Source organism: Mirounga angustirostris, unplaced genomic scaffold, assembly GCF_029215605.1.
Source record: "Mirounga angustirostris isolate CCGP_5_RB_7025 unplaced genomic scaffold, mMirAng1.0.hap1 SCAF_15, whole genome shotgun sequence".
NCBI lineage: Eukaryota > Metazoa > Chordata > Mammalia > Carnivora > Phocidae > Mirounga > Mirounga angustirostris.
In genome coordinates, this window is record NW_026991723.1 from 29498950 (window position 1) to 29523550 (window position 24601).

General features: G+C 48.7%; 1 protein-coding gene across 4 annotated transcripts in view; it reads right to left on the minus strand.

Moving 5' to 3' along the window:
- PTCH1 (patched 1) overlaps positions 1–24601 on the minus strand; it is a 69474-nt gene that overhangs the window by 41485 nt on the left and 3388 nt on the right. For 2 of the 4 annotated variants that reach the window (XM_045882360.3, XM_045882359.3), the window contains exons 1-2: positions 19462–19677; positions 17632–17824 (exon numbers count right to left, since the gene is read on the minus strand). In XM_045882360.3, the coding sequence (XP_045738316.1) occupies positions 17632–17824; positions 19462–19662 (394 nt within the window). In that variant the 5' untranslated portion in view covers positions 19663–19677. Of the gene's footprint in view, positions 1–17631; positions 17825–18504; positions 18742–19461; positions 19678–24601 lie in introns of those variants that run through there. The other 2 variants (XM_045882361.3, XM_064579696.1) reach the window with 2 other exon arrangements.

A 24601-nucleotide genomic window follows, 5' to 3' on the forward strand; every position in this document is an offset into this window, starting at 1 on the left:
GGCTTCGATTTACACTCTTCTCCTAAATAATCTAGCAAAGGTAACAAGGAAATGTTTCTCCCCATTGAAAAAGAAACAAGGAAAGTTTAGCACAAAACTTGCCAGGAGAAGATAAATAATGTGATTCACATCAGATGTACTTGAGAGGAAGCAAATGTATCAGCCAATGGCCCGGACGGCCAGTCTCTGGGTCCTGGCTCCATCAGACTCACCTGGTCAGCATCCTGGAAACAAAGGTGCCAGGTTCTGAGCTGCCCGTGACAGGCAGCCTGTGTTCCAGAAGCTCCCCCACATGATTCTGAACCTGCTGCTGGGGCCAGAACTCCTGCCCCAGTACCAACCGGCTCTCCAGCAGGCCGACCACAGTGGGACAAGCCATAGGCCAGGGCAACAAGGTGCAAGGGACATTGGTACTGCAAACTGCTTTTTTGTCTTCTTTCTCAGGTCCTACGTTATATTTCAATTATGGTTTTAGAACAAGCCAAGCTCAGAATGCTGCCACCTGGCTGGGAGGTATGGGGTGAAGGGAGTTGCAGTTCCCAACAGGGTAGGTGTGTGGGGATGCGGTTGAGGAGAGTGCTCTTGGGAGATGGTGCTTTGATCCAATACGGTCACAGGGAAGGGGCTGTTCAGGAAGGGGCCAGGAAGCAACAGAGAGAGAGAGAATCCTAGAACAGCACCCCCCCCTCCCTACACACACACTCCAAGCCTAGCTGGTGAGTCTGAACAGTGAGTCTGAATAGTTCCTGAAGTCACTGATAAGTTGCATGTTTACTGAAAGACAGGCCTTCAGCTGCAGTGTAGAAAGACCCTTCAACAATCATCCTGAGCTTTCCCACGAGGAGGAATCCTTTTTCTTCAAATTTAGTATTCAAGGACATAAACATTTGGTTTGGGCAAGTAAGTAAGTATTGGGAACAGCAGGTTGTTTGGTTCTCTTGGCATATTTTATAAACAAGGGGGCAGGCTAAAAAGCAAATAATGCCCTCATTAGGAAAGCTAGTCCAGATTCACAGACTGGCAGGATCGTCTGTGTGGGTCCACGCAGATGGCCAAGGCCACTGTGGAATACTGTGAGGGGAGGCCGAACATACTGTGGGGTGTGTCAAAAAGGAGGAGAAACGGTGGGGGGGGGGCATGGGGGAGAGGGGAGGGGCAGAGAGGGGGAAATGATCAATTGGTTACACAAAGTATTAAGACTCCTTGTGCAGAAAACTTTGACAGATGCCCTGGGGAATTGCTGAGGACCCTGCAACCAATTTGAAGTTAAAGAAAGACCACAGGAAAACAGAGGAAACTTGCAACAAAGGATAAATTTACATGAAGTCACAGGCCTTTTCAGGATGCTCTTCTAAAGCTGCCTGCAGGCAGGGTCTGGCTCCTTCTGGCAGGAATCACAATGCATTATTTCAACCAATTAACTAGTGAACTGAATTAGACTCAATCCACATTCTCTGGAGATACAAAGGCTGTTTGAGGCTAAAAAGCCAATTATTAGTCCAGAGGTCACTTCTGAAAAGCTACAGAGCTCCAAGCCAAAGAGCTCCAAAAAGACTTTTCCGGGAAAAAAAGCTGAACTCCTTCCTTTTTTTCTGGCTATATGACATCAATGCCCCACACCTATAAATCCTGTGTATTTCCCCGGGATCCTCAAGCATCGGCATAGCGCATGATCCCTCGTTCTGCTTACAAAGTCCTACTTCCTTCTATCTTTCCTGAAGCTTAACTACAGGTGAATTAAAACCACGAGGTAAAAACAGACGAGTAACAACAAAGGGGGACCACAGACATCCCCCATCCTCCTCTCCCCTGCCTAAGAGCAGCTGCCTGTGACTATAACCGAAAAAGGTGAAGACCCAAGCGAAGAGCGCATACGAAAATAAAGATCACATACAAGGTTCATGCTCCTGAAAAGAATGATCTACACTCTTCCAGACCAACCTCACAACAGATCAGTGATTTAATTACAGGGGTTTTCAGAAAGGATGCTATTTCCTACAACATACAAAATGGACCCCAGGGGCTTTATAGTGGCACTTTTTAGATGGTTTAAGATGTATATTTAAATAAATGGATATTTTTTAATTAAGGTATTTGTCATGTCTCTGGAATTGGAAATCTTTTTGTTCGTTCAGCTCTTTGCTCTAGTGATAAATCTAATATTTTGCTAACATGACAACCAGTTTCAACCGAGACAAGACTATCATCGTAGGTAGACAGAGCAACTGAGTTGAAAGACCCTGAATTCTGAAGTGTCCTCAATCACCTAAGCTGTATCCTACCTTTGGGTACTGTTAAATTCGACTTATTTTTACATATTACACGCCATATTTTATTTAACATTTCATCTTATATTTGACCAAATATGCATGTTTTTGCAAAATTATTCAGTAACTTTAAAAAAGTTTCATTGACATCCACTTTACTCGACAGGATTCATTCATCCGGCGAGCGTATAAAGGTGCCTGTCATGTGCTCAACAGTGGGGTGCTATGGGGGGGTGAGACTGGCGTGTTCCCTGCCCCAAAAGGCTGGCCGGCCAGTGAAGCACACAGGCAACAGACAAACACATCAATAAGCTAATCTCATGGCATGACAAGTGCCACAGAAGAAAAAAAGATGGTGATGCCATCTTTATTTCAGTGCCTGGGGACCAGTGCCTGGGCAGAGGAAGCAGCAAGTGTAAAGACTCCTGTTTGGCTTGCTGCAGGAGGAGAGAGGAGGCCAGTGTGGCTGGAACTCGGTGAGGCCATAATTACCTCATTCACTTGGTTGCGCTGGTGGACTTAGCTCCTTCTCAGGTGTACCTGTTTCACAAATGGCACAGCCTTCATACGCTCTTTTTTTTTTTTTAAAGACTTATTTACTTGACAGAGACACAGCGAGAGAGGGAACACAAGCAGGGGAAGTGGGAGAGGGAGAAGCAGGCTTCCCATGGAGCAGGGAGCCCGATATGGGGCTCGATCCCAGGACCCTGGGCAGATGCCCAACCTACTGAGCCACCCAGGTGCCCCAGCCTTCATACGCTCTTATATCAGCATTCGCGCACGGTGCTCTGGAACAAGTTACCAGAAACAGAAACCCTTCTGGACAGAGCGATTTTATGGACTCACCTGACTTCTACTACCCTAGCAAATAAATGCCTATCAGAAATCACAACTGAGCGACAGCCCAGGGCTATTCCTTATCTAGCCAGTCTTCCTCATCAGGCATCAGTGTGAAGCTCCACCTGCCAGGAAGCCCCACAGAACCCCTTTCAAGTGGCTGAAATTACAGGTGCAGTCTGGGGGAATTGGTTTTTCTCCCTTTCTGTCCCATTTTCAAGGTCAAGGTCCTTCTTTATTATTTAAAAAATAGTCTACTGTTCATGAAGTACTGCATGATTATTTTTGACTCCTGAGCAGAATGAGCCGTAATACTCAGTATCTGTGATGTAGATGTAGGTATACTTGGACAATATTTACCCATTTCCCTTTTTGGAGTTTACTGCTAATTCTTAATTTTTCTGCACGGAACAGGTACAATTAAAGACTTCCATGTGACAAAAGGAGAAAAATATGAAAGCTGCTTGGTAGGGATCTGAATGAAAAACAAGCTCACTACAAAAATAACATGCATATTCATCATATTCCGAGGTCCTCTTATATTCTTTTCCTTCTTCCAAATGCAACAACTTTTAACTTATATAAAATAACAACCAAACTCTTTGAATAAGACTCATGAAAAATGTTATCTCGGGATCCTGGGACACAAAATAGCCTTTTAAATTTGTGTATGTTTTGCATTTGCAAAGCCATTTCACATGCATTCTTTACCTATTTATAAATATTTTGCTTGGTGCTGCTCCCCATCAAGCTGGGCCAAGCTGGACTGGACAGTCAGGTGATGAGAACCAGGATCAGAAGGGCTGGGTTCTGAGTCGCAGCTTTGTGACAAGTCCCTGACCCAGCTGGGCCTCGGTAACCATCTCTGTGAAATGGGATGAAAATGCTACAACTAACCTCGTAAGGTGGTGTGAGTATTAACAACGTGTGGGAAATTTCCCACACCCTTAACCAGGTGCTGAGCAGGTCATTTATTCATTTATCACAGGGCATGTTGCATCACCCTTACTTTACAGAAGAGGAAAAGCAGCTGCAGTTTGGTTGACTGGCCCAAGGTCACCCAGCTGATAGGAGGTGGAACCGACCCTCAATCCTGCATCCAACTTCCCTGAGAGCCTTGTGGCTCCTGAGCACTTGTTGAGGATATACCTCTAGGAGAGCCAAATTCCATATACCCGACAACATCAACCTCACAGCTAGAGCTTTTAGAATGCTCGAAAAATATTACGCGGGACAAACAATTGGTATTTTTTATTTAAAGGACAACAACATTGTCTCCCAGAGTGTTTACCGCCACTGAGGAGATCGTTTTTGGGTGGCCGCGGACAGGCCCCCGTTTTCCTTCTGGTCCCCAGAGGGGCCTTAGAGGGGGGCAGAGAGATGAGGGCACACAGAAAGCAAGCGGTCTTATGCCTCTTTACCTGCAAATTCTCTAGAAATCTGAGGCTTAAGCCAATTCTCTGAAAGAGGTGGGGTAAAAAGCATCAGTTGTGCAAAGAAGTTCTTGCTGAAGCTCTGCTGATCCTTTCCTCCCTAAATCAAACCATTACGCTTTCCAAGGTGAAGAAGGGCCAGCACAGGCGGGAAACCATTCCACCCGGGGGTCCATACCTCTGGGCCAATGCTATTCCAATCCATGGTAGACGAGAGATGCTCCCCTCATGATGCTCTCCTGTTGTGTACCATTCCTCAGCATGGCCTCTGTGCAGAGCTTAATAAACGCCTGCAGCATTCATGCAAAAAGCTTTTAGCAAAAGCTTATTGTGATCCACATAAAGGTGATCTGAGGGACCAAACGAAGTGCTGTTCCCAGTAAATTCCAAGTCCTTTCAGGGAGGCACTGCCTGCTGCCCACTTACCTCGGCAACTAGGCGCATGCGCACACTCAGCGTGTCAGAGGAATGAATGAATGAACAGCCTCAATACAGAGCCTTGGGAACAGGCAGTCATCTGTATAAGATATTAATTCTTCCCAAAGCCTCAAAAAGTCAATCAGTCAAAACAAATGACCCTTTCAGCCTGAAAAGTACCCACTCAGAGTCCAATTAGGAAAATGGGGTCTGTGTATATGCAAGCTGAGCATTTGCATTTGATTAATCCCATGAATTATCTAACAGCCTCTAGAGAGATTTTTTTTTCTTCCCTTTTAGTTACTTCAGGTCCTTCTTTCAATGTTGCGATTAGTTATTGTGAGGGTGAAAAACTACAAATCTCCAAAAGGGTGTAACTGCAAAATTATTAGCACCAGCTCATTTTCTAAATTGAAAAAAATGAAGATTCAGTAATTTGGGCAATTGGCTGAAAACTCCTGAGCTGTGAGTTTTAGTCACTCTTCCAGCCATCTCTTTTATTCATGACTAGCCAACTGCTGCTTAAGCTTCTGGGCTGTTTTTCTCCTCGTGGGATTGTGCCCTTGGGTGTTGCCATGGGAAAGTGTTAGAATCAGATAGCCCAAAGAGAATTTGCCTTCATGAAGTGAGCCCAGTGAGTGAAAACCACAAAAACAAGACAAGAGCAGGACACATCCCCACACCTCCCCAGGGACAGCCCGGGGGGGGGGGGTGGTAAGGAGGGCGGAACTCGGTAGAAGGGGGAGCGGGCCTGAGCATGCGCCTGCCACAAGCCCCCACACCAGCTGTTTGTGGTGCCATCTGTTACCGCCCAGGCTGCTTCTCTGAATGGCTTTCCCTGAAGCTGCCCGCTCACCCTGTCGGACACGATCAGGTCAGCCCAAGCACTGTGTCCACCCTGGACCTGCCGCCTGCCACAGCTCCCCCCGACCTGGTATTCTCTCCAGGGCCACCAGCTCCCAAGATGACACTGCATCTGTTGGGAGACCCATTCTTCCTCGGTCACTTGCTGCTGTGGCAAATGAGAGCTGCGGTCAACCCCACCAAAGACAGGCCGCATGAAGTCGCAGGCTGCGCACTCAAGGATGCTCCTGGCGTCCAGCAGGACGTAACAGAATGGAGCTCTGCTCTATGCCTAAGCTGCGTACTTGCCCAGTGTGAACTGTCCCAGGCCCTACCGTGATTTCACCTGGAATGCTCAAGTCCACAAGCCAAGTAGATGCAAACCCAAGTCCTGTCCTTCTGCAGGAGCTGAGCAAGCCTGGGAGGGTCTGACACAGAGCAGCATGCTCAATCAGAGGCAATGCTGGACCAAGAAGCAGAACCCGGGACCAGAGACAGTGTTGTGATCAAGTCCCAAGTTCTTAGGTAAGGCCTCCTCAAGTCTTCATTAAAAAAACAAAAACCACACAACCCAATCACAACAACAAAAGCCAAGTGCTTGCTCGGTGGTGGGGCTTTCTAGCCCAGCATTCGGGCTGCTGAATAACATTAACCCAGGCTCCCTTCTCCCAGCTTCTGTGGGGGGCTGACATCACCTCTCTGTTCTGAACAGTCTTCCTGCCGTTGTCCGGCCCAGGCCTCTTTGTACCGGCCTTCTCCTTGAGCAGCACAGGGGAGAAGACAATGTGAGTCCCCACCTCCATGGGCAGGCTCCAGGGGCCCTGAGGAACATCAGGCTGGCCTGCTTTAGCTCCCACACCCTCCCCAGGGGGTACTTTCAGGATTTTGTTGCCATCAGGATTAGCTGGATTAGGGGCAGATGCATAAGGACCCCCTGGCGTTGTGAGGAAGTTTCATCACCAGGTCAGCATGGTGTGACCTATATTCTGTCACCACCACCACTCCTCATAGCCACCAACTGGAAAAGGGGAGGGGACAGCAGGAGAAGTGCTTTGAGTGCAAAATGCATGAACTCGGTACAGCTATAAATTCCCCCATCATGCACTTCCAAGGGTGTGGGCCATTCAAGACCGTCCTCCTTTCAAGCAAGAGCCCTACTGAAATGGGTCTGACAGTGGCCCTAAGTGGAGTGGTAAGCGGAGCTGCCCCAGAAAAACAACACAAAGAAACTTCTAGTCCTTTGCTAAAACCAGGCAAGCAATTTGGGAAGAGAACTGTGCTGTTGGAACCTTATATTATGGTCCTATCCCATGGAGGGGGGGGAGGCCTCCAATTTATTTGAAGGAAAACAATGTGGGCAGGAGTGGGGGCTGGGCAGTAAGAGCACAGACTGAAACAGAGGAACAACTCTTAACGCCTTTTAAAAATTCAGTGACCGAAACTTTTCCTCCCAAGAAATCACTTGGCCCTTTTACCTACCGGAACCCGCATCCTGGCTGCCACTCACGTGCACCCTGCATGTAGTAAACACGATCAATAGAGAAAGCAATGGGATTTCTTGCAAGTGTGTGCGTGTGCGTGCGAGTGTGTGTGTGTGTGTTATAGAACAGTCCCTCTTGCACAGAACTGGGCTGTTCCATCAAAGCCGTATCTGTTATATTTCTGTCTTTCTCTTCTGTTTGGCGTATTCACCAACAAGAGAAAAGGAGGTAAGCTTTGGCGGCCCTGACCTGCAGCTGGAACACAATACTTTCGCACAGCCCTGCCGACCCCTGACATAAATTTTACACCGCAGCTGGCATTTACACACTCAGCATTACCATATGTATGGTTGCTCCGTGCTAATTATGCTAATCACCTGTCTAACTGGCTGCTTCGAAAAATGGTTGTATTTAGCACTCCAGTGCCTACCAATGCGGCTTACTGTGTGGCTGAAATGTACATTCAGACGGCCCTGAATGGCAAGATTTTTCCACGTTGCTGGCTACATTCAGGCCTCAGAAAAATTTATTCAAGTCAACTGGTTTCGGTCCGCAACAAAAAAGTTACGAGAAAAAAGTGAGTGTGTTCTTGCCCTAACATTCTGGATCTGCTTGCAAGCAAAATGATAAATCAATTGGTGTGGGAAACAAAAAGGGAGAGAGATTTCTTTTGGGAGCCATGTGAAACTGTAGCCTATTTAAAAAAAAAAAAAGAAGAAAATAAAGGGTCATCCTATTCCCCAAATCTCTAGAAAGAGCAGTTAATAGATATTTAGCCCTAATCCCAATTCTCTCAAATTGCAGGCTTTGTTTGCAATTAAGCAAGGTATTAAACATGTGCAATTTTCTTTTTTTTCTGGATCATGTGTGGACTAAAATGATGGCACCATATTTATCATTTTTAAACTTATTGCAACAATGTATGAACCTCATGGGGAAAAAAGCCAGGTAAGAGGAAAAATAATTTCTTAGGCAGCTAGGGAAAATTCTTTTATTATGCTCTCTTAGAAAACTTCCATTTAAAAAGACATTGTGTGATATTTACGTCTATTTTGTCAAGTTTTCTGGTTTGTCCCCTAAAGGAGCAAAGGAAATCAGGGAATGGGGGTGGGGAAATGGGAGAATTCAAAACAGAAAAAAAAAAGTGCTGGGGGAGGGGTAGAGAGTCAAGAAGCCTACATTTTCCTTAATCTCAAAATTCCCATTTTTACCATCACTGTTTCTAAAAGCAACGTTCTCAGATCACTCTATAGTATGGACTTCTAAAATCGGGATAATATTATTGCAGGCTGTTTAAACAATTCCCCAAGTTCAAACTGAAACCCCATTTCCTTCTAACTCACAAAATACCTTCATATTAATGTTTAAAAACCCTAAATGTAGTCAGTCTAAGGACTGCTTAGTATGAGATTATTTGGATGTACAGATAATGTCTAGGCGGTCCAATTTCCCTGAATCGCCTACAGCACTGTAAAAACATGCTTTACTGGAGGGGCAGCCCAAAGCGTCCAGTTACTCTCTTACCTCCAAAGGATCATCATTAGTAGATGCTCTACTGAAATCTAGAAACTGGGAGCAAACTGGAAGTCCACTTATTTTGCAAATATATCTTGGGCTGCCCCCCAGTGCTACAAAACACCAAAGCAGCTTTGTGATCAATCTTAGGTGTTCACACAGAGAAGGTGCACCGACCCAGCAGGCTTTCTCAGACCCAGGAGAGGGTGGTGAGAGAAGCTGCTCTCTCCTCGCCTCGCTTCACCCACCTTGCAATTTAACTTACAGCAGATGAAAAGGGTGAGGCTCACTGATGCTGCTATGAAAACAACAGCTTTGTTCCTATCAGCCCCTCCCCACTCCGTTCAACATTTTATAAACTTATCTGACCCAGTGAAGCAACATTATCCAAGCCACATCTTGCTCTCTTTGGCATCCCAATTCAAGTGGCTTTTGTTTGCCAGTAAAAAGTATTAATTCATCTAGGTTTTTGCAGTTCCAAATCTTGACCGTACAGGCAAAAATCCAAACACCATGACCACTACTGAGCCACTGTAGAGCTTACCTCTCTTTCCCTCCCGATCTCGCTCTTCTTTAATAGGAGATGGACCACCCTGCCTCATGGCACAGAGCAGTGTTTACATTGCAGTACTTGACTGTGTAATACATCTGGCATTTTTGGGCAGGATTCCTGAGCTAGGGGCCAGAAGCCCTTAAGCAATGATTTAAGGGGAAAAAAATCATGCGCATTGACTTAACAAAGCCCACTTCCAGTTCCTTTTGCTTACTTCTGTACATGTTTCATCAGTAACTGAAAACTCTCTTGGTTGATAGTTTCTGGGGAAACCTACCGTTTCTCTTCATTTATCTTAACAATAATAAATCAAGCTTGTGTGGTGGCACAGAGACTTGCTTCTCACTAGTCTCATCTTCATGGCCAGTGGTGTTTTGGGACCCACGTGCAGTGTGGACTCTTTGGGCCAACTCACACCTGGGTTTCTAGAAATAAGGTCCTGCCTCCACGTTATAAATCTCTCCAACAACAAACTTGTCATTCATTAGCAGGTACCTGACTGCCCACCAAATTCAGAGTTTGGAAACAAAGAACAAGTAATAAAAGTGCTTATATTTTGATGACACTGATGATATCTGTGTAGTCAAGGAAGGCTCCCACTAAGAAAATCCCAAGGAGTTTCCTCATTATGAACTGCTGGAAGCACCTTCATGAGCAAAACCCTCTGCTCTCTGGGACCTCTCATGTGGATGGACCATCTAATGTGGCAGAGTTGACCAAAATTTGGATAAGGAAATCTGTCCTCTTCCATGTTCCTTTTGGCTTTGGTGGGAGTTCCATCCAGGGAGAACCTGAAGTATGGTGCCCGGGTGGGAATGTCTTGGTTTACATTTCACTTACCATCTCAAGAAATGCTAAAGGACCCAATTCTTCCATATTTCACACAACACATTAAACACAGGGGACCAAGACTTACTTTACACTCCATTTGTCAATGAATTCTAAGGCACCTCAAAAGTCCATAAAAATGCCATGACTCTTCAATAGGGGAAGTGCATCTTCTGCTGACAAGACCCCATCAAAGAGTAAGGTCTGGGAACCAACCCTTACCAAGATAAGAACCTCAAGGATGCAAATGGCAGCTTTGCATTTGGTATCTCCCACAGCTGGTTTGAAATAATACATTTTCTAATTCCCTCCTGTCAGTTTGTGATTAACCAGATTTACTACCATTTCAGATTTCACACTAGTAACTCCAGAGATCCACTGGGAGGAAATGATTAGGGCAGTTTAGGAGTAGGTGGGGGGGAGGAAGGATGGGAGGGAGAGAAGAGGGGGAGGGAGAAGAGGTTCTGGGAGCCAGTGAGGGGCAAAGGAAACAGTATTATAATAATAGAATCACACAGGTCTGGTGATTATTTAGGGATGTCTTTCTTCAAAATAGTATCAAACTAGTGCTGAGCTAAAATGCTATACTTCTGCAAATCGGCCTCTATTAAATATGGTCTCCTGCATAATAATTTTAAAATATTTCCGTATTTGTTTTAAAAGCTAAAGACCTTTAAAAATCAAACCCCCTCCACCTTCCCTACCTCCCACCCCCATAAAATAGACTACTCTTCTGGGTCTAAATCTGGGCAGATAGCTGGCATGAAGCTGGGGCGGGGGGGGTGGTAAACCACAAATGCAACCCCTTCCGCTGCACAAATGTGACCCCCCCCCCCCCCGCAACAGGAGAAGAAGGGCAGACAAGTTACAGCTTGGCCTGAGTGGACAGAGCTCCGGGGGTCACGGGGAGGTCAGCTTTGAAGGAGAAATCCCAATGAAATATAAACACAGCATTGTGGAAACCAGACAAATCTCCCATAGCTTGTCCAGCCAGCGTTAATCTCGCCATCAGCTGTGGTGCATAATCCAAACAAACGGATCCGGCGGTTCGTACATCTGGAAGCTGTCATCTTCTGGGGCCTCCAAGCAGCAGTCCGTGTATCTGATACAGCCCATCGCCCAACCTGGCTTCTACACCCCTTGGGAGGGTCAAGAGTGGCAGGCAGCAAAGAGACATGGAGGATTCGGAGGGTCAGGTGCCCTGGGGAGAAGGCACCTGAGGCTTTTTGGTATTTTAAAGCAATTATTGTTGGGTGTTAATTTCTCAGTCATTTTCCTCCAAATATGACGAAAACCACAACTCCTTGCACCTGTATGCGGGCGCCTGCTATTGCAATCTAACCAATACCTACCTAATAAGCATCTTCATTTTTTAAAATGCACAGGGGACCAGGAAGAAGAAAGGAGCTGCACTTCAGCAGGTCTTTCGATCCCTTGTGAAAGGCACCCAAACTGACAGCCCCAGAGAGCAGAAACTGGGGGATCACTTTGAAATGGGGCGGTAAAATCAGAGCCCATAGGGCCCATACAAGCTCAAGGCCTCAGCCCCTCACTGTGCCCTCGGCTCTGCTGCAGAAGGGCACCCGGGGGAAAGTGGTTTGTGATGGGAGCATCTGGAGGAGAGCTAGACCACTGAAGAGCTAATGTACTGCGCAGGCTGCCGAAAGGAGCTCTCGCTTCAATATGAACTAAGTCCACTGGAGTCTTTTCCTGCTTTTTACAAAGTCACCTTCATGCAAAAACCTTCATCTTACTGTTCTTGAAATGCAACACGGTCTGTCTTCAAAATTAAATGACCCAAAGGAAGAAAATATTCTAATATACAGCTTTTTCTTTCTTCCATGGCTTATCCCCTCCCATGTCAACTTGTCATGCTGGTTTTTTTTATTTGATATTTAATGTAATTCTAAGAAAACACTTAAATTATTAGAATTAAAAAATTAGTTACCATTAGTTACGTAGATCAGTAAATATGGAGATGCGGAGGGGGCATTATCTTAAAGAAGAAAATTCTTTTGCATTTATGGCGGTCTATTTGCAGCCACAACTCCATCATAATAAAAGCCTTCCATCTGCACAGCAGGGGTCTTCCAATTGGAATCTATTATCTCAACCAGCGCTTCTCAACTGGGGTGATTTTGCGCATTCTCCCGCCCCCCCACCCCCATTTGGCAATGACTAGAAACATCTTTGGTTGTCACAACTGGGAGGTTGCTACTGGCATCTAGTGGGTAGAGTTCAGGGATGCTGCTAAACGTCCTACAATGCACATGGCAACCCCCTTAATATAGAATTATCCAGCAAAATGTCAATAGTGAGAAAACTTGCTCTGAACTGCAAGAAAGGATGGTGAAGTTCATTTATCTCCTACAACTGCCTGAGTTCAAGCCAAGAACACTGAAGGCGTCATACAAGCAAGGAACAAACTTGAGAGCACTTAAAAACATCAAGCAGACATTAAAAATATTTTTAAAAATTTTTCTTAAAAAAAAAAAATCAAAGTCACAACTTGCGTCCTCTCCCCTCGCTAGCCTCCAGAGATGTTAATAACCAAACACAAGGCAATATGGATTCATTTCAAGGCTGTTATTACCCTTTGCAGTAGAAGAAGCCAGGGGGTGGGCAAAGCTTGGGGGGGGGGACACACTCAAAGAGATAAATGAACGTTCTGTCACTGGAGAGCTGTCAACAACAAACTTGTGTCCGAGACAGCGTTGGAGGGGGCGTAGATATTAAAGGAGACGGGAGGATAAAGGTGCTAAGCCAAAAGGAAAAGCCAACTGAGAAATGGGCAAGATTACAAATAAAGTTATTTGCCTTCTGTGCCCAGAAGGGTGAAATCCAGGTGAAGCACACCAGCAACAGGCAGCACCCTAAGGGCCAAATACGCTAGTATGGAGAACGACACAGGCAAAGGGGCTAAAAGGAAGAGCCTGCCACTCAGCCAAATGCCCTGCACACACCAGAGACCTTCCTGCCATGTGGCTCGGCCTTGGAGGCCTCCGGGCTCCCCACCTCAGACTGAAGTCCCAACCAGAGGCAAGCACTTGGGAGTTCTCCTGTCCGCTGAACCTTGCTCCTGGAGCACCCCAGCACCCCCAGCTCTCCAAGCCCTGCGGCCTGGCTCAGTCCCTCCCTGTCCAGGCTGTCCTGGATGGCGTTCCTGCCATCCTGCCATCCTGCGTCCGGTCTGGGTGCCCCCACTGGGGTGGAGGTCCTCTGAGAGCACGGACTGTGGCCTTTCACCAACACCTCTCTGGAACTGAGCGCAGTGCCTGGCATAGAGCATACACAGAGAGCGTGCACTGAAGGAATATTTTTACATTTAAAGAACAATTAGTCTCTCCCTGACCTTGCCGCCACGGGCTTGTGTTTCGTAACAGATGTCCACTACATCATTCCACATACTCTTTTCCTGAACCTCATGACTCCAATCACAAGTGAGCTACATTTGATATTTTTGACTTGCAAATACTATAACCCTAAGACCTAAGCTAGCACCTAATGCATATTGAGTTTCTTAAAAGAAACTGGTTGCTGTTGCAATGATTACAGCAGTCACTGTACGAACATTTTAACAACAGAATCAAAGAATTCTTATCACCAGTGCGATAAAAATATGAGAGTCTTCCTTATCTAGCTTATATTGGTCTGCACAGTGTGGCCCATGTATTCAAATGGTCTTTATAAAGCCACATTCCCCCAGCACGCTGAAGCATGAAAGTCAAATCAATGATACAGCCTAGCAAGTGGATCCTTTTAATTTGCTGACTATATTAAAAAAATAACAATTATTTTGGCAAATACAAGGATATATGTAGTAAGTCTATGTGGAGACACAAATACAAAGGTAAGTGGAGATATACACAGTTGAACAACACAGGTTTGAACTGTGCAGGTCCACTTATATGCAGATTTTTTTCGATAAATACAGTTGAGTACTGTAAATATATTTTTTCTTCCTCTTGATTTTTGCAATAATTTTTTTTTCCTCCAGCTTACTCTATTCTAAGAATAAAGCATATGATACATATAACACACAAAATACGTGTTAATCGACTTTATGTTATTGGTAAGGCTTCCAGTCAACACAGGCTATTAGTAGTTAAGTATTTGGAGAGTCAAAAGTTACACATGGGTTTTCAACTGTGCAGGGGTCGGTGCCCCAAACGCCCCACACTGCTCAAGAGTCAACTGGTAGATACATGTATTCATGTATAGGTATGTAGATATACATATCTCCAGTTGCTTTTGCCTATTTAGCTATGTAGTGTGTGTGGTATGTCTTTTTGTTTAAAAAAAATCATGGGGGAAATAAGCATTTTCCCAAACTGTCCCTCAGCATTCCTCTCTCCTTAAAAATCTCTTATGTTTTTCTCAGTCTTTCGCTTTTTAACTAGGGAAATAGGCAATCTCTATTCGTTTGGTTTCTTTAGTGTAGCAAACACCCTCGTTTATGCTCAGAACATTTATAGTCTCCATTAAGAAAACAACCATCTAACACTTCCTTGCTGATAGTGATGAATAATTTATCAGAGACTAAAGTACAATTAACCTGCATCCCAAGTTGCTCCTCATTTTCCTCTGCTACAGTCTAGGACAGCAGGAAATTCCAACTCCTGAAAAAAAACGCTTACACTACTTACTGTTGATATGAACACCAAGCTCACTACCTCATAAACAAGAACTCCTTACTGTTACCTCTTCTTTGAACTTAAGTCAAAATTATAAAATGACATGGTGGTCTCACGAGATCCCGGGTTGGGTTTACCTGTATTTGTGAAACTATTGCTTCTTCTACATGGGAAGAGTCTAGCACACAATGAATGAATGAGTGGATGAATGAATGAATGGATGACAAATCAAGAGACCAAGTTGACTTAAGTCATTAGGAGGCAAAGTGGACATTTTTGTAAAATGGAAGAATAATTCAGTTATTACAGGTAAAAACATCACATACACTATTGTGTTATAAAAATAAGCATAATAATAGATAACTACTTTATTGAGTTGTGAGACATGTGTTAATAAACAGTAATGGTAGTTGAGCAACAAGTGATAGTTATTAAGTAAATAACATTTGGTTAAAGAACGAGTGAGCCACACTGAAACCACCAAAACAGAAATGGGAAGAAAAATAACTGAGGCCCAAAGTCGGCAAAATGAGTCCTGTCTGAGGTGTCACTCCTTCACACTCACTAAGCTAGAGCCCAGGTGACACTGCCACTAATCATGTTCCTCCTCCTTCCAGGACTTGAAACAAACTGTCACATGCAGAAACAGTTGCTTCTAGAAATATACAATGTTAAGAAAATAAATCACATTATTTCTCTTTACACTTACTAAAGGTCTACTGAAAAATCTTGCTCAAAACAGCAAAAAATTATCTTTTGTCATCACCACTGACACCTAACAAATTTGTTGGTCTGAGTGGCGTAAAGTGAACAGATGCACAGAGCTGGGAAGCCCCTCAGCTCGTCCCTTGTTCTGTCCTAGGACCTATGGTAGCTCCCCACAGTCTAGCCAATCACATCATTTCCCAACTACAGCCTACTGTCTTGGGCACACCTGCATCATGGCACCCTATTCCCACCACACTCAGCTTGGGCCTCTGCTTGACCCCTCTTTTTGAGCTTCTGCCCAGACATCCCTCCTTCCTTCTCTTTCTCTCTCTTTCCAGGTCATCCTAATTTACCTCAGCACTTCCATGGAAGCTTTTTTTCCCATTTGACTTTCATGGCCCACTTCAACTGTGAGCTCAAATTTACTGCAAGCGCACTCAACACCAGTATTTTTAATTGCGAGCATTTGTGCACAAGGAGTGTCTCACAGACGGGACATGATAGGTACTCTGTAAAGTTGGTGCTAAGGTATAAGACATATTGGTGTATATATAAGGTATAAGGTATATTGATGCTCAAGAAAACTCTTCTTTTATCTACCAATGACAGGGAAATGCTCAACTGAGGTAAATTACCCCACGGATTCAATCCAAAGAATAGTTTTGTATTAATTACCAACCTACTTAAGGCAAGAATGTTTTCTGTTCTTAATTCTTTGGACTATTATTTTAATTGTCACTTCTCAATTAAAGACTCCACCACATGCTTGCAAAACACTGAGAGCTGAATCTTCACAAACAAGGCAAACTTAACAAAATATTCTCCAAGGTTAGCTTTCCAACAGCATTCTGGAAGGGATCAGTGACGTAATTACACATACAACTCTCAGGCTTCCAAATTTTGTGTTAGGTAGCTTTCACTAGGAATGCTCTAGGTAGTCTGGTTTGAAATATCTACATAATTACCTCAATCCTTCCTTCCCATCCCATTGTAAGAGATATCCAAAGCAATATTTAGGGGTTAAAATGTTTCCAAACAGCAAGACTGTCACTTTCCAAAAAAGAATTAAAAAAACAACCACCCACAACAAGAACCCCAAAAAACAAAAACCCGTATCACCAAAAAAATGTAAAATGTTTCCGTCTTGAGGGGCGAGGAGGATCTATTTTAAATTTACAACTGCTTTAAAAAAAAAAAAAGTCTTCAAGAACCCCCAAATGGAGAAATGTTGGATAAAGGACTGGCAGAACCCCTTGGAGAGCTCCTGTGTGGCCCCTCCCTCCAAACCTGAGTTCTTAAAACACATTTCTTCTTTCAGCCTGCAAAACGCAGCCTTGCCCCGAATCATTCCATTTAAAAAGCCCCCCCCCTCGAGGAAACATTAATCTACTTTGCAAACATGCGTTCCAGTCTATGCTTTACTGTTTTTTATTTCAACTCCTTTCCTCCCCACCCCCACTTTTTTTTTTTTTGTACCTTGAGACAAATGTTTTTTTCCCCCAGAGTTGAAAGCTGTCCAAAAACAGGACCACACACGCCGCTGCCTCCGCAGGCCCGCGCTGCGCCCGCCCCCCGCCCTCCCCGGCGCGGCGGCCGCGGCCGCCGGGGACGCGCACACTCCCTCCAGCCGGAGGGGTGGCCTCTCTCTGCCCCCCCCCTCTTTCCCTTTGGACGTGCTGGGTGGGGGTGGGGGAGGGAAGGACACCGAGGACGAGAGCCAGGAGCCGAGAGGCCTTCCTCGGGCCGCGTCTCGGGCGCGGCGGCAGTGAGCGGCGGCGGCGGCAGGCCCCGGGGGCCCCCGGCCGCGCGGAGTGGTCCGTCCCGCGGAGGGGCCCCGCGCCCCCGCCGGCCCGCCCTCGCCACTCTCTCCCACAACACCTAGCAAAGCGCAGCGCCCCGAGTAGATTACAGCGCGGCCTTTGTCGGGCGGGCCTGGCTCCCGGCCAGGCGCCCAAACAATAAACAATTCCCCCTGGTGCGGGCAGGGGGTTCTCGCTCGCCACAGAAAGGCCCTAGGTGTATGCTGGCAAATATCTTTATCAGTTGGAAGGAGGCAGGGAAAGGGGCCCGGGCTGGGGGACGAGAGGGCGCCGCGGCGGGCGCTGGGTCTCTTACCTTCCACCCACAGCTCCTCCACGTTGGTCTCGAGATTAGCTGCCTTTAATCCCACAGCGAAGGCCCCAAATATGAGGAGGCCCACAACCAAGAACTTGCCGCAGTTTTTTTGAATGTAACAACCCAGTTTAAATAAGAGTCTCTGAAACTTCGCTCTCAGCCACAGCGGCGCTTTCCGGCCAGTAGCTTTCCCCTGAGGATGAAGCAGAAGGGAGGAGTGAGCGCCGGGGAGTCGCGGCCCGCGCGCCCACGCCCGCTTGCGCGCACCCGCCTGCGGATCCCGCGACAGCCGTGGGGAGGGGGGTACCCTCGGGCCTGGATCCCAGGCCGGCCCCGGGTAATGCGAGCGGCGTGGGCCTGGGCATAAATCAACGTCGGGATGCAGCGTGGGAGCTGCACCTTCGCGACAGCAGGGGCGCCCCCACGCACGACCCGCGCAGCATCCCCGAAGGTGTCTTGGGGGCGCTGGGGAGAAGGGCTGCAAGAACAGGGAAGGGGAAGCCGAGGCAGAGAGGAGAGAAATCACTCAACACAGGCAATATTCACACCGGAGCTGGGAAGGGAGGGGCTGCGCAATCTCTGTGTTGGAGCCCACCATTTAAGAACCAGCAAACCATGGGTCGATTCCCCGCAAGTCAAGCGCCATCCTTCTCCCCTTTCCGGATGCCCCGGCAAAGATGGGGGCTGGGGAACGAGCGCGCTCTGGGAACAATGTATTGCGGGCTCCCCGATCCTGACCCCCGCCCGGCGTGGTAGTAAGTGGGGATCCACGTGGTGAGCGCGGCGCCGGAGCTCACTCGCGACGCATTTCCAAAGCGTTGGGAGACGCTGTGTGAGCTGAATTAGGAAGTGGGGCAGCCATCTGCAACTTACGACAATATTTGTGATCGGAAGAGGGCAGCCACATGGATCTTTCCCTCCTCTCCCTTCCCATCTGGTTAAACGTAAAAAGTAGCCAAGTGCACAGGGGAAGGGCCCAGGCCGGCGCAGGCGGGGGTCCTGGCTGGGCTGTGGCTGCTCCCGGCGGCGGCGTTTCCCCGGCGCTGGCCGCTGCCCCGGCGGGCCCCCGTCTGGGTGCTCGCCTTCCCCGGATTCCACACATTTCAGCGAGCCTCGTAAACACAATGAACCCGGCCGCTTGGCAGACCAGCACCCGCGGATTTAAGGTGGCAATTTGTTTACAACTTTCCCTTTCCCCCCAGGCTCTAAGAAGAAGTGGCTCAAAAACTAAAAAGGAAGAGGGGGAGATGCCCTCTTCCAAGGATAATTTTTAAGGGGGCAGAGATTTCATGCTCCACAAAAGCAAAACAGGCTGCCAAAAAAGGAAACCACCTTTATTTCGGCTCCCTCCCCCCCTTCCTCTCTCCGCCTCCCTCCACTCCGCCTCCCCCTCCAAGATGTTAAGAAATGTGGCAGCATTACAGGGGTTTAGGTTGCAAATAGGGGCAGGGGCGCAGGAGCAGGGGTCTCCGGGGCCGGGGGCACTGGGCATTGCCGCGCTGCGGCCGCCCTAGAGGTGGTCCACGGTGGACCGCTTTCCAGTGCTCCGGAAAAGGCATGCCGGGGAGGGCGCGTGCACACACACACACACACACATACACACACCCTCCACCCCCTGCGGACCTCAGACAGCCCTTTCCTCCTAGGACCGGAGGGAGGGTTTGAATTTTTCAATCCCCACTTGTCTGCTTCTTTTCCTGGAGAGGTGTGTGTGAGTGCTTGCGTGCGTGCGTGCGTGTGTGCGTGTGTGTGTGTGTGTGTGTGGCGGGGGCGATCCCAAAGAGGAAGAGGAGGGAAGAGTGGGAGGAGAGGAGAGAGTCTGAAATGCACCTTGGAAATCTGCTCCAGAGCGAAGGCGGCGTCGCAGTAGCTGGGCCGGTGCAGATAGTCCCGGTCCAGCGCGGCGCTGCGGCGCAGCCCCCCGGTCCGTCTGCGTCTCCCGCCGCCGGCCGGCCGGCCCGGGGCCCCGCTGCAGCTGCCGCCGCCGCCGCCGCGGTCCTGGGGCTCGGCGGCGTTACCAGCCGAGGCCATGTTGCCGCCGCCGCCGCCGCCGCCGCCGCCGCCGCCGCCGCGGGAACCGAGGCTTCCCGGGCGGCCCGGCGCGCTGCTGCCGCCGCTGCGGGCTCCCGGCGCGCCCGGGCGCTCGGCTGGCGAGGACGCTGCTGGCCGCCGGCTGCTCGGGCTGGGGCTCCGGTTGACAGACCTGCTGCTGTCGCTGCTGCTGCCGCTGCTGCTGCTGCTCACACGGCTGGCGCTGCTGCCGCTGCGGCCGCAGCCGCTGCCGGGGAGTCAGACCCTGCGCCTTCCATTGCCACATTGCGCGGGGGTCCCGAGGTCTCTGCGGCCGCCGCTGCCCACATCCAGTTCTCGGGAAGGCGAGAGCCGGCGCGCGGAGCCAGCCTGTCCTTCGGGCGCTCGCGCGGCGCTCCTCGAGATCCCCAACTCCCCCTACCCGCCCCCCGCCCCGCGCCGCGACCCCTTCACTGCAGAAAGCGCCAGCAAATCCCCGCCGCTCCCGCCGGCCTCGCCGGCTCCCTCGGCGCCTCCCGGGTCGCTCGAGCGGCCGCGGAGGGTAAGCGCAGAGCCACCGCCGCGGGGTCCGTGCGTGCCCGGTGGGTCTCAGCGCTGCCGGGCCGGGGCAGCCGCCGCCGCCGCCGCTGCTCTCGCGGCGGCTGCTGCTGGCGGTGGCGGCTCCTGAAGCTGCTGCTCGGGCTGCTCGGGCTCTGGCTGCTGGGTTCGCGGTGGCTGTTCGGTCCCGGACTCTGCTTTCTTGTGCTCCTCGCCGACCCGCTGGACCATTCTGCCCCAGTGCAGCGCGCCTCACTCGCTCCCGGGACCTGGGGACTCCGCTCTGTGTGTGTGCAGCGGGCAGCGGCCGCAGCAGCTCCTTGATTCAATAGATGAGATGGAAGAAGAAAAAAAAGAACTCTCTCCATTTGGAGAAAGAGGAGGAGGAGGGGAGGGGGTGGAGGGGGAGAGACCGAGCGAAAGAGAAAAAGGCTGGAGCTCCCGCCCCCGGGGCTGTCAGATGGCTTGGGTTTCTGCGACGCGATTGGCTCGCGGAGGGCAGAAATTACTCAGCAAACATGACTATTATTAGCTGCTTAGCAACAGCTCACCAAAGTAGAGAGACCACCCAGGTAGGCAACCCCAGTGTGTGCATCCCCGGCTTCGGGGGGAGCCTCCGAGAGCGCCAACCTTCTCGCATGCAATACTTCCATTAAGGAATGCTCCCCCCCTCCCTTTTCTTTCTTATTCCTTTTCTTTTCAACAGTGTCTTCTTTTTGTAAGACGCCTTTTGCGCGCGCGCACACACTCACACACACACATACACCCACGAGCATTTGCCTCGCGATAGACACGGGGGGAAATGTAATATTTTTTTAAGCGCTTAAACAATTTCTGAAATTCCTCAAAGAGAAAACCCTTTCAGAGGCACCTTGGCCTCAAGCTGCAGCAAATACTGGGAGGTCCGGCTTGAATTCCCAGGCCTGCACCAATAATGACAGGGTGGTGGATAGTGCGCCAGTGTGTGCCAGATTTTTTTTTCCTCTTCTCTTTTCTTTTCTAACTAAAGAGAAGACTTAGGCTCTCGCAGGGAACAACGCCTCGCATTAAGATAAACAAAATGGAAAGTTAAAGAGGAAAGTAAGGACGTTGGGAAAAGCCACCCTTTCTTAAAATCCTCCCCCCACCCCACCCGAAAACCCACGGCAGCACAGTCCCCGTTTGAAGGAGTCAGTGCTTTAAAAACGTGGAATCCAGACACCGAAGCAATCTTGTGGAGGCAGAGGCGTTTTTATTTGAATCTTTAATATGACATATGTAAAAAAGAAACAACAGAATCCTTTTAACAACCAGGAGCAACGGAGTTGTTTTCACTGAGAAAGAGAAAAAAAGTTTTCTTGACTATTTGGGGTTCATTTGGACTCCCCCCTTTTATCACCCACAAGTCCTTGTTTAAATTATTTAAAGTCCGTTTTAAAAGTTTTATTTTTTTTTTCCAAAAACTGGTACGCATCCTGTTATATTTAATAATAGCGTGACGTTGGGGAGAATAAAGGCTTTGATGTTGGATTCATTCGAAACAAATTGTGCGCTGATTGCGAGGACTTGTCAGTACACTGCGGCCAGTGTCACCGAGACATCCCGGGGATTCGCTTCCCGTTGGGGAAGAAAACACGCGACCCTCTGAAGTGGATCCTGGGGCCAGACATCTTAAACTACCTACATAGTTCCGCTTTTTACTTAAAAATATAATTTTTGAAGAGCGTAGTTTGTTTTTCTTGTTTGCAAGTTATTAAATCCTCCCTGAGATAGCGACCAGACCCACAAACTCTTCGATTCTGCTTCATTTTATTATTTTTCCCTTTCTTTTTTAAAAACGTGGTTGAACTGCAGAGGGGGACCCGCGGCAGCTAGAAGCCGACTGCAGCCGTGAAATGGGGCAGTGTGGCTTTAAGATGCACACGGTGTGTGTTCATTGAAAAAAAAGAAGAAAGAAAGGAAAGGAAAGAAAGAAACCCAGATGGAGGGAAAGGGGGAGGAGCGGGGAGAAGGCGGAGCCCACGCGACCACGTGACCCAGGGCCGGGCCCGGGCGGCGCGCGCTGGGCGGCCGGGAGGCCTGCACGCGCGCGCGTGCGTCTGCCTGCGCGCGCACCCGAGCTCCGGGACTCCCCGCGCGACCCAGGCGGAGCAGGTAGGGAAGTCGGTGCGCTTGGCTCGCGCCGGGCGGACTCCAAGTCTCCAGCTCGGCCTCCCGGGAGCCCAGAGGAGGCTCGCGCCCCACCGGCGCGGACGGACGTGCCGGACGCGCCGTAGTACATTCCTGAAGGCGGTCCGGCCCCCTTACGTTGCCCAATGTCCGCGCGGCCTCCCGCAGCCGGCCAATGGCCGAGCGCACGGGTCCCTTCCCATTCAGCGGCCGGGTGTCCGCGGCCCCGGCCCGAAGGGGACTGCGGCGGGGCGAGCAGGCCACCGGGGCAGCCCACGCGGCTCCCGCGGGGGGGCTTGTCGCCAGCCCTCCCCGCCCTCTTCCTGATCCCCTTAGTTGTTTCCCTCTCCCTCCTTCTTTCCATCTCCCCTTTCCTTTCTCCTTCCTCTTTCACCCCTTTCTCCTATCTAGCCTCACTGCCTTCCTTCTAGCTTTTTCTCCTTCCTGGTTTCAGTGGGAGGCCCTGTCTCCTGAATTCCAAACCGGCGGAACGTGATGCGGTACCCCGGGCGGGGTAGGGTGTCCCGCAGAATAGAGACAAAGACAGCAGAAGTGTCTGAGGGTATTTACGAGATCAAGAGGAGGACCGGAGTACCCGGCCAGCGCGGAAATTCAAAACTCAAAACTCCGAAGGAGCACGTGATTTTGTGCGCCGCTCTGGGAGGGCTGCTAAAATCCAGAAGGGAAGGCAAGCACCGTGCGATTAAAATGACACATTAATAAATAATATCGCAGGGAGGAATGGGCTCGACACATAGCAAGTTTAATCTTGAAGCGAAATCCTGATTTTTATTATGTTTGATAAAGAACAGAAAGTAGGAAAGGAGAGTTATTCCAACTTTCCTTACTGAGTGGTTCTGCAGACGTTTGAAGTCAAACTATTAAGTGCTTGCCGCTGGAAATTATTTTTTTAGAGTTGGGGGTTGTACCCCCTAGTTTTACATGTCAGTCTCTTTATATTTGAATCGTGCTGTATAGCAAGGTAATCATGTAGTCATAGGTTGCTTCGTTTGTCTCTTCAAATTCCTTTACAGCGTTTTAGACCAAAACAGTTATGCCTCCGAGTCTTTTATTTACAGCAATTTAAGTTTAGCTGCTTGGATTATGGAATTCTAAAATGAAATTATGGGCTATGTACACATCATGGTTCCTTATTACTCTCTGCACGCAGCTGCATATTCTCTCGTGCTGACTGCTGCTACATGTGCACCATTTCAATGGCAAAGCCTCTTCCACTCGGGCTCATTTCCCTCAGTTGGACTTAATTCCTAAACGTTTTGAACATTGATCTCCCGGGTTCTCAGCGCCCTCAGCCTCCTCACCCGCTGTTTGATAGGTTAACTTTTCAGCATCTCAGACAATAGTCCCGGCCTGTAAATTCCACCCATCGGTTCCAGGACGCAGTCCCCAGCCTGGGCTCTAACAAGCGCTATCTTAATCTCCCCACCCCCACCCGCCGCTTCCCCTGTGGTCTGCTTTTTTCATACACAGAGATGAATTACTTTGAGGATCTAATTGGCCTTGTTTCTGTAACGTTTTAAGAAAGGGAAGAGGAGCCAGTGTAAAAGCCTGCTCGACTTGGGTGGTCAGGGCTGAGGCTGCCCCCAATTTGCCTCATTGCTGATGCATGCGAGTGCGACATTCCCAGCGATAATGTTGTTCCTAATCAATCTGCCCTTATTTACATTTGTAAGCGTTGTCGGCTTTAATATGCATGCCCTGTGCAGGGGACTGCTGCGCCACACCGGGTTTGTTAACTTCAACTAACCCTAAGAATTCTCCAGACCTGAGATGAGGCTGGCTGGAGGAGCCAGGCCTGTGAAGGTGTCTGCTGGGAAGACAGTCCCTTTAATGGCCTCTCTGCAGTGTGGCTCCCCTCCTGAGAGTTACCAAATAAGTGAGAGCTTGGGGCTTTTTCAACCAGCAGGAGTTGCTGGCCCTCTTTGGAGCAACCGTTGAGTGTTCTATTTCCCCTTTCCAAGTAAAGGGGAATGCATCATCTCAGTGCATCACTTGTCATATAGGTCTTCCCACCATGATGCAAGACGTCATAGGACTCTGTAGTTTTCAAACAGATTTCTTTGAACTTTTAAACTATGAATATGAAAAATATTTCCCCTTTTCTGCTCCAATACTTAAAATATCTGTGGCCACACCACACACATCTCAAAAATGACATCCGATTATCCAAGTGATAACACTGAAATGAAACATCTGCCCTTTGTATTTGGACATTCCAATGATAAGCAATTGT